At 36.5% G+C, this 19,266-nt stretch overlaps 1 protein-coding gene across 2 annotated transcripts in view; it reads right to left on the reverse strand.

Annotated features, from left to right (window-relative positions):
* sorl1 (sortilin-related receptor, L(DLR class) A repeats containing) overlaps positions 1 to 19,266 on the reverse strand; it is a 263,409-nt gene that overhangs the window by 132,689 nt on the left and 111,454 nt on the right. For both annotated transcript variants that reach the window (XM_039763937.1, XM_039763936.1), the window contains exons 13-16: positions 17,715 to 17,893; positions 12,046 to 12,232; positions 10,819 to 10,947; positions 9,793 to 9,878 (exon numbers count right to left, since the gene is read on the reverse strand). In XM_039763937.1, coding sequence (XP_039619871.1) covers positions 9,793 to 9,878; positions 10,819 to 10,947; positions 12,046 to 12,232; positions 17,715 to 17,893 — 581 coding nt within the window. The remainder of the gene's footprint in view (positions 1 to 9,792; positions 9,879 to 10,818; positions 10,948 to 12,045; positions 12,233 to 17,714; positions 17,894 to 19,266) is intronic.

A 19,266-nucleotide genomic window follows, 5' to 3' on the forward strand; every position in this document is an offset into this window, starting at 1 on the left:
CACAAACACACACATATAATTTGTGTGTGTGTATGTATGTATTTGTGTGTATATATGATGTAGATAGGTATGTATATACGTGTATATGTATATATAGATATGAAGATATGTATGTGTGTATATATATATATATATATATATATATACACACACACAAATATAATTTGTGTGTGTGTATGTATGTATTTGTGTATATATGTGTATATATGTGTATATATATATATATATATATATATATATATATATATATATATATATATATATAGCAAAATACCAAGCTTCAGAAAGGAGAAGTAGTGTGTTAAAGAAGCAATGAAAAGAAAAGGAAACATTTTGAAAATAACGTAACCTGATTGTCAATGTAATTGTTTTGTCACTGTTGTGAGTGATGAGTGTTGTTGTCATATATATATATATATATATATATATATATATATATATATATATATATATATATATATATATATTTTACACACACACACATAAACATATATATATATATACATACATATCTATACATATACACATATATACATACATATATATCTACATATATACACACACACATATATAAACATATATATACATATACATACATATCTACATATATACACACACAGCTATTTCAGTATCAGTGCAATACGCTGTTTGTTAAAACGGATAACTCCGCTCTTACGTGCAATAACAAATCAAATCATTCAGTTGTCTTTGCTCATATGTCATTTTAGAGCTGGTCGCCTGGCATCTTTTTTTGGCCACAAGTTCGTTTCTGTTGGTGTGAGGTTCTGTGTTGTGGAGATTCTCAGGATGGATTGCAGGTGCTCATCAGTGAGGCATCTCCTGTGTGCTGTTTTGTTAGTCTTTATCACTGAGAAGAGCTTCTCACACAGATATGTGCTACCAAACATGCACAAGGTTCGAGCCGCATGTAGACGGACTTTTTTTGTTCATCAAAGTCACCAAAGCGCCGTAAACTCAGTGCGCAGTGCGCCAGTTTATCAGCAAAGTGCGTATTTGGGAACACCGTAGTGACGACTTGGTTTAACAGTACTTGGCAACAGGGAAAGTGGGGCAAGGTGAACTGGTGCATTTGTGTCTCCCATAAAAGCAGCTTCACTTGAAATCACTTTGTGATTGTGCACGGTTAAAACGTCCGCTGAAGTGTCAGATTCTTATTTAATTATGCTGTTTTCTGTATCTTCTGAATTGCATTCAGGTTACCCTGATGCAAGGCAGCTGAAGCGCTGCATTATGGGATCTGTAGTTTATTGTGTTACCAGCGCTTCATATACCGGGCTTTAATAACAATAATACAGTATATAAAATGATCTCGGGGCGGATATAATTACACGCCGGGCGGATGTGGCCCCGCCCTTGAGTTTGACACATATGGACTAAATAGAACTTGAAAAGATATGTTTTTCAAATGTGATCGCAATTCAGATAGAGTTGACGCAAGACTACAGCCTGCATGCCTCAATGAGTCATCCTCCCTCGCTCTTACTTTTTACCGTTCATCTAATGAATACACTGAGTATGGCTTTACCAAAACAATCATTGATGGCTAATAAAGTATCCATTATTCGAGTATGTAGAGCGGGATATATATATATATATACATATATATATATATATACCCAGTATCGCAGCGAGAAGTAGTGTGTTAAAAAGGTAGAAAAGAAAAGGGAACATTTTAAAAATAACGTAACATGACTGTCAATATACAGTATTTGTTTTGTGAGTGTTACTGAGTGTTGCTGTCATCAAGGATTTGATTATCATTATTTCTTTCAATCAGGTTCGTATTTGTAGGATGTGTTGTGTTCAAGTTACATTCCGTGTTTGTCAATCGTTGTAAAGATGACAGGTTTCATTCATCGATTCGTTTCTTACTGCATCAATAAACAGCTCGTCTTCTTCTTTATCTGAGACCTGACACACTGCATGCATGGGTTTTTTACACTGTCTTCCTTTAGCGGGACATTGACTTTTTCCACCGTGTGCTTTGTTTCCGCAGTAGCTGGATTTATGAATATGCTTATCAGACGCTTCATATTTTTGCTGCCTTTTCAATTGTGTAATTCGGTTTTGTTCAGCGCTTTTGGAACTGTTGCTTTTATCTGTGCACTGCGCCAGTTCACGTGAGCCGCCGGTGTACATGCATCGAAGGTTCCCAGCTGTGCTGGTGCCATCTCGTGCTATGTCCGTGGCTGTATTTAATGTTACCTTAGTCCTGGCACTTAAAACTTTCTCTCGCAGTTTCGCTGAGTTTGTGTCAAACACCACCCTGACCATCTCATCTTCCTCTCCATAAGCACAGTCCTTCACCCGTGAATATTTACCCGTGGCAGTTTGCTATTGGATTGCCGCTGACGGACGGCCTTATATGGGCAGGCACTAAATTACAAACGCCAGCGCAGCCTGTCTATGAACTTAATTTAAAGTGTAGGTTTACATCGTGGTTTGTTTCAGTAGCAGAACTCATGAATATGGTTGTATATGTCACTTTCCGCTTCTTATTGTTTCGCTGCCTTCTCAATTATATAATGCATGTTTTCTTAAGCGCTTTTTTGAGCTCTTCCTGGTTTTCTATGTACTGCGTGATTACGTGGGAGGCGTGATGATGTCACACGAAACTCCCCACGGCGTTGAAGCTCATCTCCATTACAGTAAATGGAGAAAACTGCTTCCAGTTATGACCATTACGCGTAGAATTTCGATATAAAACCTGCCCAACTTTTGTAAGTAAGCTGTAAGGAATGAACCTGCCAAATTTCAGCCTTCCACCCACACGGGAAGTTGGAGAATTAGTGATGAGTCAGTGAGTGAGTGAGGGCCTTTTATTAGTATATATATATATATATATATATATATATATATATATATATATATATATATATCTATACTAATAAAAGGCAAAGCCCTCACTCACTCACTCACTCACTCACTCACTCACTCATCACTAATTCTCCAACTTCCCGTGGGTGGAAGGCTGAAATTTGGCAGGTTCATTCCTTACAGCTTCCTTACAAAAGTTGGGCAGGTTTTATATCGAAATTCTACGCGAATGGTCATAACTGGAAGCAGTTTTTCCATTTACTGTAATGGAGATGAGCTTCAACGCCGTGGGGCGGAGTTTCGTGACATCATCACGCCTCCCACGTAATCACGCAGTACATAGAAAACCAGGAAGACCTCAAAAAGCGCTGAAGAAAACATGCATTATATAATTGAGAAGGCAGCTAAACAATAAGAAGCGAAGCGAAAGTGACATATACAACCATATTCATGAGTTCTGCTACTGAAACAAAGCACATGTAAACCTACACTTTAAATTAAGTTCATAGACAGGCTGCGCTGGCGCTTGTAATTTAGTGCCTGCCCATATAAGGTCAGTCCGTCAGCGCAATCCAATAGCAAACTGCCACGGGTAAATATTCACGGGTGAAGGACTGTGCTTATGGAGAGGAAGATGAGATGGTCAGGGTGGTGTTTGACACAAACTCAGCTAAACTGCGAGAGAAAGTTTTAAGTGCCAGGACTAAGGTAACATTAAATACAGCCATGGACATAGCACGAGATGGCACCAGCACAGCTGGGAACCTTCGATGCATGTACACCGAGTGGCTCACGGAACTGACGAGTGCACAGATAAAAGCAACAGTTCCAAAGAGCGCTGAACAAAACCAATTACACAATTGAAAAGGCAGCAAAAATATGAAGCGCCTCATACATACAAGCATATTCATAAATCCAACTACTGCGAAACAAAGCACACGTGGAAAAAGTCAATGTCCCGCTAAAGGAAGACAGTGTAAAAACCCGTGCATGCAGTGTGTCAGGTCTCAGATAAAGAAGAAGACGAGCTGTTTATTGATGCAGTAAGAAACGAATCGATGAATGAAACCTGTCATCTTTACAACGATTGACAAACACGGAATGTAACTTGAACACAACACATCCTACAAATACTAACCTGATTGAAAGAAATAATGATAATCAAATCCTTGATGACAGCAACACTCAGTAACACTCACAAAACAAATACTGTATATTGACAGTCATGTTACGCTATTTTTAAAATGTTCCCTTTTCTTTTCTAGCTTTTTAACACACTACTCTCCGCTATGATACGCTATATATATATATATATATATATATATATACCCGATCTACATACTCAATAATGGATACTTTATTCGCCATCAATGATTGTTTTGGTAAAGCCATACTCAGTGTATTCATTAGATGAACGGTAAAAAGTAAGAGCGAGGGAGGATGACTTATTGAGGCATGCAGGCTGTAGTGCCAACTCTATCTGAATTGCGCGATCACATTTGAAAAATATATCTTTTCAAGTTCTATTTAGTCCATATGTGTCAAACTCAAGGGTCAGGGCCACATCCGCCCGGCGTAATTATATCCGCCCGCAGATCATTTTATATACTGTATTATTGTTATTAAAGCCCGGTATATGAAGCGCTGGTAACACAATAAACTACAGATCCCATAATGCAGCGCTTCAGCTGCCTTGCCAACACTTACCGCTAATCAAGTCTACCTTATGATGCTGCAAGTTATTGCGGCTAGCTCACACGATGCTGAAGAGAAAAGTTGATTCTGAAAATAGAGCCTTTAAAACCGATGGGAGGCTGAGTATATGTTTACTGAACCCGTGTGTCTCATTTGTGGAGCTAATGTGGCTGTAATTACAGAATTTAATCTAAGACGGCACTATAAAACAAAACATCAGGGTAACCTGAAAGACCTGAATGCAATGCAGAAGATACAGAAAGCAGAAGAATTAAATAAGAATCTGACACTTCAGCGGACGCTTTACCCGTGCACAATCACAAAGTGATTTCAATTGAAGCTGCTTTTATGGGAGACACAACCACTTGCCCCACTTTCCCTGTTGCCAAGTAATGTTAAACCAAGTCGCCACTACGGTGTTCCCAAATACGCACTTTGCTGATAAACTGAGCGCACTGAGTTTGCACGGCGCTTTGGTGACTTTGAAGAACAAAAAGTCCGCCTACATGCGGCTCGAACCTTGTGCATGTTTGGTAGCACATATCTGTGTGAGAAGCTCTTCTCAGTGATAAAGACTAACAAAACAGCACACAGGAGTCGCCTCACTGATGAGCACCTGCAATCCATCCTGAGAATCTCCACAACACAGAACCTCACACCAAACAGAAACGAACCTGTTGCCAAAAAGATGCCAGGCGCCCAGCTCTAAAATGACATATGAGCAAAGACAACTGAATGATTTGATTTGTTATTGCTGAAAGGAACACATTTTATTTATGTTTCCAGGTTTTGTTATGCAGCATGTTCATATTTGAATTTGTATAATTTTGACAGGATATATTTTTATGGAGAGCTAAATCTTTTGGGATATTTAAAATCTAAGTTTATTTTTATATATAAAATTACATAAGAGTAAAGAAATTTGAATGTTTGTTCTTTTAATGTTTACTTTATTTCTAACTTGTATAATTTAGACAGGATATATTTTATGGAGAGCAAAATATTATAAGTTGTTTAAGGTTTGAGTTGATTTATTCAGGAATAATATTCCTGTCTGTTTTTACCATTCCTACCAAAGATATTTCTGTCGACTAAATAAAAATTCCTTCTATTTAAAATTTAAATAGAACTTGAACAAATACGATAGTTCATAATATCCACGCAGACTTGCACGTAAGAGCGGGTGTCATCCGTTTTAACAAACAGCGCATTGCACTGATACTGAAATAGCTGTGTGTGTATATATGTAGATATGTATGTATATGTATATATATGTTTATATATGTGTGTGTGTATGTATATATATATATATATGTATTGTGTGTGTATATATGTGTGTGTATGTATGTGTGTATGTATATGTATGTGTATATGTATAGATATGTATACATATATGTTTGTGTGTGTGTGTAAATATATATATTATATATATGACAACAACACTCATCACTCACAACAGTGACAAAACAATAACATTGACAATCATGTTACGTTATTTTCAAAATGTTTCCTTTTCTTTTTCATTGCTTCTTTAACACACTATCTCCATGGCACGGGTATTTTGCTAGTATATATATATATCACAGCGACACTCATAACAGTGATAAAACAATTACACTGACAATCATGTTACGTTATTTTCAAAATGTTTCCTTTTGTTTCTCTTTCCTTCTTTAACACACTACTTCTCCGATGCAATGCGCGGGTATTCTGCTAGTGTAAAATAAAATACCTGGGGACTATGCCCCCTGCTCGCTTCGCTCGCCAACCCCCGTGCGGGCCCTATGTGCTAGTCATTTCCCGTATCTGCACTTGCAACAAATCGTGCTGTGCTTTCGGATAAACACAAAAATCAACTCTGTCTTTGATAGCTCAGTCTTTTGAAACTATTATCGCTGACAATTCGTCACATGTTGGTTTATTATATAGCAGTAATGGTGCACTGCACGTCACTTGACTTGAGCATTCATAGTTTTCATACTCTTTCTCTCTATGTTTAGCATTCGTTTGCTCACAGGTTGATGTGTTTCCTGAGCAACTCTTCTTTTCTCCACCCTAGCGGGTCACTTTTTCTCTTCTTTCATTGGCATCTTTTCACGTTAAAACTGATTAAGTCAGTGTTTGTGTTGCAATTACTTAGTATGTTTTTCCACTGCCAAGAGTTGATTCTACACTAAAATAAAGTAAAAATAAAAAAAGAGGAGTAACCTTGGAGGTCAATCATCACCCCAAAAGCGGATAGTAGACATCACGTAGTACTGTATATGTGTACAAATTAAACTCTTTCACTAGGATAGATTTACAAAAAATATCTCAATTAAAATCCTCCACCTGCATCCTTGATCCAATTCCAACAATGTTTTTCAAAGAAGTATCGGGCGTGCTAATTGACAATATTCTTGACATAGTAAATTCATTAGATACGGGGTCTTCCAGACTGTCTTAAGACTGCTGTAGTTAAACCCCTTCTTAAGAAACATAATCTTGACCCTCGCTCTTGAAAATTTTAGACCCATCTCTAACCTGCCTTCTTAAGTAAAGTTCTGGAGAAGGCAGTCATTATGCAGTTAAATGACCACCTCAATAAACATGCTATTCTTGATAAATTTCAGTCGGGTTTTAGAACAAATCACAGCACAGAAACTGCACTCGTTAAAGTAGTAAATGACTTGCGTGAATGCAGACAGAGGCCATTTATCTGTTCTCATCCTCTTAGATCTGAGTGCTGCATTTGACACCATTGATCACAACATTCTTAGAAATCGCCTTAGTCAATGGGTGGGCCTCTCTGGCACGGTCTTAAATTGGTTTGAATCCTACCTGACAGGGAGAAAATTTTTTGTTAGTTGTGGGAATTACAACTCAAGACACATGATATCCATATGGTGTTCCACAAGGCTCTATCCTGGGTCCGCTGTTATTCTCAATCTACATGCTTCCGTTAGGTCAGATTATCTCAGAGCACAATGTGAGCTACCACAGCTATGCTGATGACACACAGCTGTACTTATCAATAGCACCTGATGACCCCGATTCTATTGATTCACTAACACAATGTCTGACTTGTATCTCAGAATGGATGAATAGTAACTTTCTCAAGTTAAATAAAGAGAAAACTGAAATCTTAGTGATTAGCAATAATGGATACAATGAGGCTATTAGAAATAAACTGGATACATTAGGATTAAAAGTCAAGACGGAGGTAAAAAGCTTAGGGTAATTGTTGACTGTAATCTGAATTTTAAATCGCATATTAATCAGATCACTAGGACAGCATTTTTCACTTAAGAAACATAAGTAAAGTTAGACCTCTTATATCACTGAAAGATGCTGAGAAATTAGTTCACGCGCTTGTTTTCAGTCGACTAGATTACTGTAACGCACTCCTCTCAGGACTACCCAAAAAAGACATAAATCGTTTGCAACTAGTGCAGAATGCAGCTGCTAGAATCCTAACTAGGAAAAGAAAATCTGAACACATTACTCCAGTTTTGATGTCACTACACTGGTTACCTGTGTCATTCAGGATTGACTTTAAAATTCTGCTTATGGTTTATAAAGCCTTAAATAATCTCGCCCCATCTTATATATCGGAATGTCTGACACCTTATATTCCAAATCGTAACCTCAGATCCTCAAATGAGTGTCTCCTTAGAATTCCAAGAACAAAACTTAAAAGAAGTGGTGAGGCGGCCTTCTGCTGCTATGCACCTAAAATCTGGAATAGCCTGCCAATAGGAATTCACCAGGCTGATACAGTAGAGCACTTTAAAACACTGCTGAAAACATATTACTTTAACATGGCCTTTCTATAACTTCATTTTAATTTAATTTAACTTAATCCTGATACTCTGTATGTTCAATTTCCTTATAATAACTATTCATGGTGGCTCTAAAATCCGTACTGACCCCTACTCTCTTTCTGTTTCTTTTTCCGTTTCTTTGTGGTGGTGGCCTGCCCACCTCCACCTACTCAAAGCTTCATGATGCTCCAACAACGATGGATGGATTTAAAGGCAGAAGTCTACGTGACCATCATCATCATCAAGCCCTTCCGTGAGAACCCTAAATCCAAAGAGGACTGTTTCATTTATGTTAGGTAGAATGCCCAGAGGGGACTGGGCGGTCTCATGGTCTGGAATCCCTACAGATTTTATTTTTTCTCCAGCCTTCTGGAGTTTTTTGTTTTTTCTGTCCCCCCTGGCCATTGAACCTCACTCTTATTCGATTTTAATTATTGTTGATTTATTTTGTTTTCTTATTGTGTCTTTTATTTTTCTATTCGTTATTATTTAAAGCACTTTGAGCTACTGTTTGTATGAAAATGTGCTATATAAATAAATGTTGTTGTTGTTGTTACCAAATTTCAGGTCAATAGTTCAAACGATTTGCGAGCTACAGGTGATTTAAAATCTTGGACAGACAAACGGACAGCCACGGTAGCGTATTATATATGAGGATGCAAGCGGGATCTTTCGCATTCATATAGAAATCCAAGAAAACTTCTTTGTCCGTGTTTTTCAGATAAATTTTGTGTAAAGTGTGATACTTTCAGACATATGGATTTGTATCTATTATTGGGTGTAGAATTTGATTGTCTAACTCTTTCGATTCTATGTTGCATCGCTTCTCCGTGATCATAAATATAAACCTGACCGAACTGTGGTTTCTTTGAAATTAAACTTGTAGTAGCTCTGTCACATCACATATGTCCATATATTCAAACACTTTTTGCTGTTCTGTTATTTCACCGCATAATAATTTCTGTGTTAGCGCTAATACGATAATAACTTGCTCTGCATGTGTATTGCGCCAACGTTTTTGAACCTCTGTACAATGTTCTATTTTGTCTTCCACTCTTTCCTTTTCTTCTTCTACTGTTTGTCTTTCCCCCGGTTGGACCTGTTAGATTTTCAATTCATCTCTTGCCACAAAGTCTTGTCTCGCGGGACGTGAAATTATCTCTCTGAAAATGTCTCATCTCGCCAACTCTTTTTATATAATAGACAGTTAATGCACAGAAGGCAATTAGATTAATGGCTTTATAAAGCATTGCAATGACATCACAGTGACCAACATATAAGCGACCAACGTATAAGCCTGGACAACACCAGATATGGAAAGCAATAAAATGACTAAATGTAGTGCATATGAGAAGGAACAATGAAAACACCACAACTAACTGAAATCACTGAAATAAACAGTCTCTCTCTCCTTTCTATTTCAGAAACAAAAGGAGACAAAAAAAGTTTGTTTTACCTCCAACAGGACAAGGCATCACCTCTCCATCAAGACGTGCCTCCACATCTCCTCCACTACAGGTGTCACCTGGTATACGTCGGTAGCTGCCAAAAACCAAAAGCTCATTACTATTCACAGTTTGTTTTGCTTTTTAATAAACTAATACACAATAAGGTAAACATAACTCTCCAAATTGCTCCTTTTCCCCATACAAACCTGCAAAATGCCACTAAAATATTTTTGAGTTCAAAAATGTCAACATCCTAACAATTTATCAAATTTTAAATTATAAAAAAAAAGTTTCACTTTGTGTATACATCAACAATTAATTTTTTTTTATTATTATCATTTGCTACTTTGATTACATTAAAATTAAGCCCACAGTTTGTACTCCAGGAGCTACAATTATTCTTTCATATTCCAAAGGTGTGTGTTAACTGGTAAATATAAAATGGCTCAACTGTGAGTGTGTCCAAGTGACACCTGTGATGCAGCAGAGCTCTATCCAGGGTTAGATCCTGCCTTGTGGCCAGAGCTGCAAAAGTCATCTTGGATACCCAAAACTGGATTAAGAAAATGAAGGCACTTTGTGTGTAAGTTGAAATTTATATCAGCTAAATTTAAAGCTTTACTATTCAGATCTCTAAAACTCAACTCTCTAAAACAAGAAACATTTTCATCATATGACATAAATTAAAATTTTGTTTGTACTGGTTTGTCTTTTTCGGGGAAACTTAAAATAATTGTACCTGCGCTGCACCCTATGAACCCTAACCCTAAATAAATTACCAAAGAGTACTATTTTAAGCCAGTACATATAAATTTTGTGACTCAGTACTGAACTTCAGCCTATATCTGCAAATGGACACTTAATGGGTATAAAAAAGGAAAAAATATAAATCTGTACAGTGGTGGATGTGTGTATTGGCAACATTTAATTTCTAAAAGGTTATTGGGAAACAGAGTTCTTTATTTATGGGCCTGTATTTCACACAATTTTTAGTTTTGTTATTAATCCAATTGATAAAGAATACAATACTTTACCCTCTAGTCCTCCGGTATGTGGTGCCAGCAGGACAGATCAAAGGTGGAGAATCAATCTTTCCACTAAACTCTGGATCTGGTATGCATACTTCTAGCGATAAATTGTCACTCAGTTTGAAACCATAATCACTGTAAATAAAACAAAGATAAATCACTGTCCTACTCATACATTCAATATTGACTGGTTGATTTCACTAGTCTATTATAAACTGATACATTCTTTTTTCAGCCATTACTCAAATCTAAATTTGTTGGTGTATTCCATCTTGCTATGTGATTTACCTATAATGCAGCTTCTGCTCATGAACAAATGCAGTCAAGGAACAGCTGAAATGTGCATGTCCAAACAATAGACCATCCCTTTATGTATGAAAGAACAACTGTCTGCTTTGTAATTCTGCATACATTATGTCTGCTGAAGAACTGAGGAGCCTGATATTTAAGCGGCTGTGCACTTGACTGGCTTTCAAGCTTATGAAAATGCTACTCCTAAAAAATGTACACAACAATTCCATTGTAAAGAGACACAGTGAATTCAGAAAGTGTTCAGCCCTTTCACATTCTATATATTTATGTTATATTTTAAAATAGCAATAAGACTAGGTGCTATTATTAATTTATGTATATTAATTGTAGTTATTATCCAATCAGCCTTAGTAATTTTATATACACTATTTCCTTTTAAAACTACCAAGACCAAGGCATTTCATTATTTCACTGAAAACAACAAATTATGATGATTAAAAAAAGACAGCATGCCGATGTGAAACCAAGCACCTTATTAAAAAGTTAGCCCTCCTAGGTGCCATATAAATCCAGTTGTAAAGCATTGCTCATACACTATGTGCAAAACTGTCTCCACTGAATGAATGAGACAATATATTTGTGCTCTCAGTAACGGACTGCATTAACTACTTAGATGTACTGTACATGATAATAAATTACATTAACAAAATTTGAATTCGTCATTAATACAATTTTTTGTAAAGAAAAAGCATAATTTGAAAATTAACACTGAATCTTTGAGCGCTGTCATATCAAGTTTCACATCACATTCTTGGAGTTCTAAAAGATCAACTGTTTTGAATGACACAAGGCAATAAAGTCAGAACAAAAGATTTTCAAATAAAATGGGTGAGACCAAAGAACTGCTGTTTATCTAAACACAACATACAATTTACAGACAGCTGTTCTATAAATACATTTTTCTAAAATAATTAAAACTACCATTCGTAGTCCTCACGAGTGCAGGAGCAGTTGCTAATGCTGACAGGTCGATCAAAATCTTCGCCATTAAAACAAGTGGCATGTGATATCCTTCGCCTGAAAGTTTCCTTGCGTCCCAGCAAGCACTCATTTCCTCTTTCATCAGAGGGAGACCATAACTTATAATCATTCTGAGAACATGGAACACCTAATAAAGGGAACACCAGAATCAACTATTGTATGTCATTAAAAATAAGCAAATGGGGGAAAAAAAATCTATACTTTCTTAATCTCAAACTGCTTATATACTTTTACTGAATTTATTACTCCTGTTGTTATACGAAACAAGAAAAGTGACTTGTAGGAAACAAATTCATTTTAATCTTTGTAGTGCCTACTATAGTGTATACTCAAACAAAGTACTAAGTGGAAATATTTACAACATTAAGCTAAAAGTAATTCTATACTCATAGATAAGTCTCCATGCAAACTCCTGAACAAATCCATTATATGGAACTGGCTACTCTCAGTCAGTTCTTGGGTTGCAATCTATGATTGTCCTTAGATATATCCTTATAACTATCTGTTGTCCTCTGCTTTAACATATTTCGTCTATATTTTTTAATTTCCTTCATTTGTATGTTTTCTTTAGGGTGAATTAGCTATATTGTATTACAAACCGGATTCCAAAAAAGTTGGGACACTATACAAATCGTGAATAAAAACTGAATGCAATGATGTGGAGGTGCCAACTTCTAATATTTTATTCAGAATAGAACATAAATCACGGAACACAAGTTTAAACTGAGAAAATGTATCATTTTAAGGGAAAAATATGTTGATTCAGAATTTCATGGTGTCAACAAATCCCAAAAAAGTTGGGACAATGCCATTTTCACCACTGTGTGGCATGTCCCCTTCTTCTTACAACACTCAACAGACGTCTGGGGACCGAGGAGACCAGTTTCTCAAGTTTAGAAATAGGAATGCTCTCCCATTCTTGTCTAATACAGGCCTCTAACTTTTCAATCGTCTTGGGCCTTCTTTGTCACACCTTCCTCTTTATGATGCACCAAATGTTCTCTATAGGTGAAAGATCTGGACTGCAGACTGGCCATTTCAGTACCCGGATCCTTCTCCTGCGCAGCCATGATGTTGTGATTGATGCAGAATGTGGTCTGGCATTATCTTGTTGAAAAATGCAGGGTCTATCCCTGAAAGAGATGACGTCTGGATGGGAGCATATGTTGTTCTAGAACCTGAATATATTTTTCTGCATTGATGGTGCCTTTCCAGACATGCAAGCTGCCCATGCCACACGCACTCATGCAACCCCATACCATCAGTGATGCAGGCTTCTGAACTGAGCATTGATAACAACTTGGGTTGTCCTTGTCCTCTTTGGTCCGGATGACATGGTGTTCCAGATTTCCAAAAAGAACTTTGAATCGTGACTCGTCTGACCACAGAACAGTCTTCCATTTTGCCACACTCCATTTTAAATGATCCCTGGCCCAGTGACAACGCCTGAGCTTGTGGATCTTGCTTAAAAATGGCTTCTTCTTTGCACTGTAGAGTTTCAGCTGGCAACGGAGGATGGCACGGTGGATTGTGTTCACTGACATTGGTTTCTGGAAGTATTCCTGAGCCCATTCTATGATTTCCTTCCAGTAGCATTCCTGTTTGTGGTGCAGTGTCGTTTAAGGGCCCGGAGATCACGGGCATCCAGTATGGTTTTACGGCCTTGACCCTTACGCACAGAGATTGTTCCAGATTCTCTGAATCTTCAGATGATGTTATGCACAGTTGATGATGATAGGTGCAAAGTCTTTGCAATTTTTCGCTGGGTAACACCTTTCTGATATTGCTCCACTATCTTTCTGCGCAACATTGTGGGAATTGGTGATCCTCTACCTATCTTGGCTTCTGAGAGACACTGCCACTCTGAGAAGCTCTTTTTATACCCAATCATGTTGCCAATTGACCTAATTAGTGTTTATTGGTCTTCCAGCTCTTCGTTATGCTCAAATTTACTTTTTCCAGCCTCTTATTGCTACTTGTCCCAACTTTTTTGGGATTTGTTGACACCGTGAAATTATGAAAACATATTTTTCCTTTAAAATGATACATTTACTCGGATTAAACGTTTGATCTGTCATCTACGTTCTATTACAAATAAAATATTGACATTTGCCATCTCCACATCATTGCATTCAGTTTTTATTCACAATTTGTTTAGTGTCCCAACTTTTTTGGAATCCGGTTTGTACATTAACTTGAACTGAACCCAGATACATAAAAATAACCAAAATAAGTTTTGGTTTTAAGTAGACCAGGAAGTACCTTTGTTTATGCTTTTTTTTTTACAATATATAATACCTAAAACTTCTTTATTCATCTATTTTGAACAATTTTTCCAACTATGAGATTTCAGGGAATCTATAGAGAAAGCAACAGATATCAACCAGAGATAACCCTTGTCAGACCATCATAAGAGTCACTGGCAAAGATGCAGTTAATATAGTTTGTTTGGTAACAGTTTATTAATGTAGTCATTTTTCTGTTTGTTTTTACTTTATGTTTTCTCTACTGTGCAGCACTTCCTTTGAGAACTTTGTTTAATAAAATTGTGTCTATTATTTACTTTTTGCTTCCAGATGTTCTGGGTACAGAGGGCTACCAAAAGGGCCTCTCCTTTGACAAAAACAAACATTTACAAACATAAATTAGACCACAAAAGGATCTATTTTTATGTGAATATCCAGCAACAAGAAAGGTCATACATAAAACCAACTCACATCCAACACTTTCAAGAGCATTTTTGTTGGAGGATAAGGTGAATAATATGATACAAGATGAGTAGCTAAGGGAACATTTTTGTCCTCAAAAAAAAAACCATAAGTGTTAACATTACTTGGATTGCTGCCTTATGTATTTTGGAAAAATGTTTCTCTACATGGATGAAGGGTGGCACGGGGGAACACTGCTGCCTTGTAACAAGACAATCAGGGTTTATGTCCTAGGTACTCCCAGGGAGGAGTTGGCATGTTCTGTTTTCCATTTCCTTTTAAAGGTCATAAACATGCAGGTTAGGTTGATTGGTGGTACTGAAGAGGTCCTGGTATATGTGTAACTTTGTGTTCAACTTTTGATGGACTGGCACCCTGTCCAGAGATTGTTCCTGGCTTGCTTGTTGGAGTTGATTCCAGCTTCCTTGTGACCCTTCTCAAGATAAAGCAGATTTTGGAAACTGCAAAAATACTATTACTAAAAACACTGAATAATGATTACCACTAAAATAACAGTATCTCAACTGTCAAGCATGCTAATTATCTGGCTAACGACATGGATGATTTGTAGTCTTCGAGGGAACAAAGAATTCCTAATTATAAAAAAATAAACTGAGAAAAGACTGTCATGTCCTTAGTGTCTTTAAGTGGAAGCCAGAGGTGGAAAAAGTAAAAAAAAAATAAATAAATAATTATATATATTTTCAATCAGAAGTATTACAAGAACTTCTCAATCCTGGATGGTTTTAAATGTATTTATTTGGATTTTTTTATTTATTGAATACCAAAAGACAACATTTGTTTTAAGAAATTATTTGACTGCACTGTTTGCACATTTTGGAGCACTTTGATTCTCATTGTTATAATAAACTTCCTTTCTTCTGAACAAAAGGTTATGTTTGTCTGTTCATTCACGCTGGTCCATCCTCCGTCATGACTATTGAATTGTCAGTATTAAGGGTTGTGCACAAGGCTGTGGGCATCACACTTTTTTGAATGTGACCAATGATATATAGTAACCTCTTTATTTATATATATATATTTTTATTTTTTATATATATATATATATATATATATATATATATATATATATATATATATATATATATATATATATATATATATATATATATATATATATATATATATATAGTTTCATTATTATCACAAAAGAAAGAATTTTCCACTGTATATTCTATTGCGCAGTACATGCAGCAGAAACAAAGTCACCACAAACAAGATTTAAGGCAGGAACTTCTACAGCGTACATTCAGTTCAGTTACTAAATGACATTGCACATCTAGATCAAGGTCTATGACTCCAAAAATCTTTGCAGTTTTAGTAGTAGTTTTATTTTAATTGGCCACTGTGAACTCCAGATTTTTAACATAGCTAATCAAGAGTACTTTGTAGCATCTCGCCTTGAAAAGGTAACGAGGTGAGGTGGGTCATTGGGAACATTACTAAATAACTGCTTTGACTATTTACAAAGAGTAAAGTATTTGCATTTTAAAATACTTTAAGTACAATTCCCTACATAATTTACTCAAATACAGCAACTAAGGTAAATGTAATTTGTTACTTTCCACCACTTTTGGAAAACAAGTCAAAAATGAACCCTTCAACATTAAAATGATGCTTCCACCATAGCTCAGAATAAATGTCTAAACACTCAAATGTTTTTTTGACTTTGAGATGTAAATATTTTCCGATTACATTAAATATGTAAATTTCACATACTGCACTTTCAATCACCATTGTAAACAATGCATCCTGTTTAGTGAGTCATGCTCCAATACGCAGGGTCACGGGGTTCTGCTGGATCAAATCCCAGACAACAAAGGGCGCAAGGCAGGAACAAACCCATGCAGGGCACACCCACACACACCCACCCACACACTAGGGACAATTTAGGACCGCCAATGCACCTAGCCTGCATGTCTTTGGACTGTGGGAGGAAACCAGAGCACCTGGAGGAAATCCACTCAGACATGGGGAGATCATGCAAACTCCACGCAGGGAGGACCTGGGAAGTGAACCCAGGTCTCCTTACAGCGAGGCAGCAGCGCTACCACTGCACCACCATGCCGCCCCTGCTTGTTATAGTTTGGACAAAAATATAAAATGTCATTAATCGTTTAAAATCTTTTGTTTATAAATGCTATCTTTAAGAAGGACAAATTAAAGAAGTGCCACTGATAACTTGCAGGTAACGGCCTATAGCTATATAGTTGTTTTCAACATTTTAATCTTCTGTATTTGTGGACAGCTTGTTGTTTTTAGGATATGCAGAACTAATTTAATATGTTTTTAAAGAAATTATTTTAAACCAAATTAGAATAAATATGATAAGCATATGTCAACCCCTAATGGGATCAGCCGAAAGAAGGAGAAAAAACATATTATTTAGCACTAACGTAATAATAGTAAGAAGAAGAAGAATACATTTTATTTATATAGTACCCTTCATATGTAAATTGTAAAGAAATAAATTATTAAACAAGGCAAAGAATTGCTGGTGCAATTGTTAGGCTTTGAGTAAAAATACTCCTTTGCTTTATAAACTTTTATTTATATGTTAACTTAATACAGTATATTACTGAATAATATTTTTAATACAGCATATAAATCGTTAATCTATACATAGTATTTGCTGGGGAAATATTTTAATTGTGACACACGGTAATTAGGAGATAAATTCTGCTCGCTGTTCATTCAGGAAAAAAAATGACTGTCAAAGTTGCTGGTAATTATTTAATAAAGCACCAAAAGAGAAATGGAATACAGAAATACATACATCTAGGTCACACTGTTTATTGCACCATCCTGCTTATTTTCTTTAATATTAAGCTGCAATAAGAGACATAAAACTCTTGTCTATGAAAAGGAAGGCCAACTCACCAAGAACTTCAGAAGTATTGACTTGTAAAATAAGCCAACTATGGCTGCTGTTAGCGTAGGAGCCAAAAATAGTGAAAACAGTACTCTTCTCTCCTGGTTCCGTCAGTAACCCATAGACATAAACTTCTGAATCGATGAACTGAAATGTCTTCCACACTTCGCCTTCATTTGTACTGTATCTGTTTCATAATTTGAAGAGAGGTTTGATGAGTAAACAATACTTTAAAAGGACTGTTGAAAATAAGGGGATGGCTTGCTAATTATAATTTTAAATGATCCTGTTAAGAGATCACAATGGCTCCCCCTTTATTCAACCCTGTTCCCTAAGCTATTTTTTTCCTGCTCCCATGTCACTGAAAGTTGAAGCTGTTCCTGTCAGAAAGGAATAAAACAGGAACCACCTATAAAAGGGATGCCAATGCATCAAAGGGAATATTACCTTGAACCGGTCCAATTTAGAAATTATAATCAACACCAGAAATGATTCTACTATGTTGGGCCCTTGAGCAAGGCCCTTAACTTGCAATTGCTTCATCCTGCGTATGATAATACCCTGCATCCAACCCTGCAAGATGGTCCTCCAACTTGCAGAGAAAAACCTAGAAGGTTGGTGGCAGGATTGGTACTCCAGCCACCATAAAATAAACCTCACACTGTGCCAGTGTGGTGCAGAGGTGTCACCAATTGCATTGGCTGCACTCAGGTCCCAATTCGGGTGGTTCGTCATGTGGTGGGTGCAGTAACGTGCTGTATCAGTGCATGCTCCCATCTACATCATTAACTCAATGTTAACATCATTTGGCTGTAGAAGGAAAATGGAACATTCACAAAATTCATAGAGACAATATTAATGACATTTATTACTTTGGAGAAGTATGTAGCTTTATTAAGAATATTTTTATAGCCTTTTTAAGAATATTTTTAACATCTTGATTCATGCACATGCATACACCTACATATGTAGCTTTATTAAGAATATTTTTATAGCCTTTTTAAGAATATTTTTTAAAATCTTGATTCATGCACATACATAAACCTGCAACTATGCTTTCCCCTTGTTGCTTTAATGACATTCTTAGTTTAGGTCTTCTACTAATTTTTGTTAAGGACTTAATTTAGAAAGGGGCTGCTTAATTAAAAGGATGCTTCACAAACAAATTTTAATTATTTGCAATCTGATCCATATTCGTGCTAGTGCCACAGCTGGTCCAGAATGCTGCCGCTCACTTTCTGGTTGGGGCAAGAAAGTATGACTCTGTTTCTCCTATTTTAGCTTCTTTATACTGGTTGCCTCTCAGTTTTTGAATTGATTTTAAAATCTTGTTGCTTGTTTTTAAATCTTTACATGGGCTTGCTCCTGCCTATTTATCTGAATTGTGTGTTTTACACCAGCCATCCAGAGCTCTTAGATCTTCTGGTCAGTTGGCTCTGGTTGTCCCTCGTACCAAATCTAAAACCAAGGGGGACAGGGCCTTTGCAGCTGCTGCCCCTCACCTGCGGAACTCTTTACCTCATCATATTGAACTGTTCAAAACAAGATTAAAGACTCATT

This window comes from Polypterus senegalus, chromosome 9 (genome assembly GCF_016835505.1).
Source record: "Polypterus senegalus isolate Bchr_013 chromosome 9, ASM1683550v1, whole genome shotgun sequence".
Lineage (NCBI taxonomy): Eukaryota > Metazoa > Chordata > Cladistia > Polypteriformes > Polypteridae > Polypterus > Polypterus senegalus.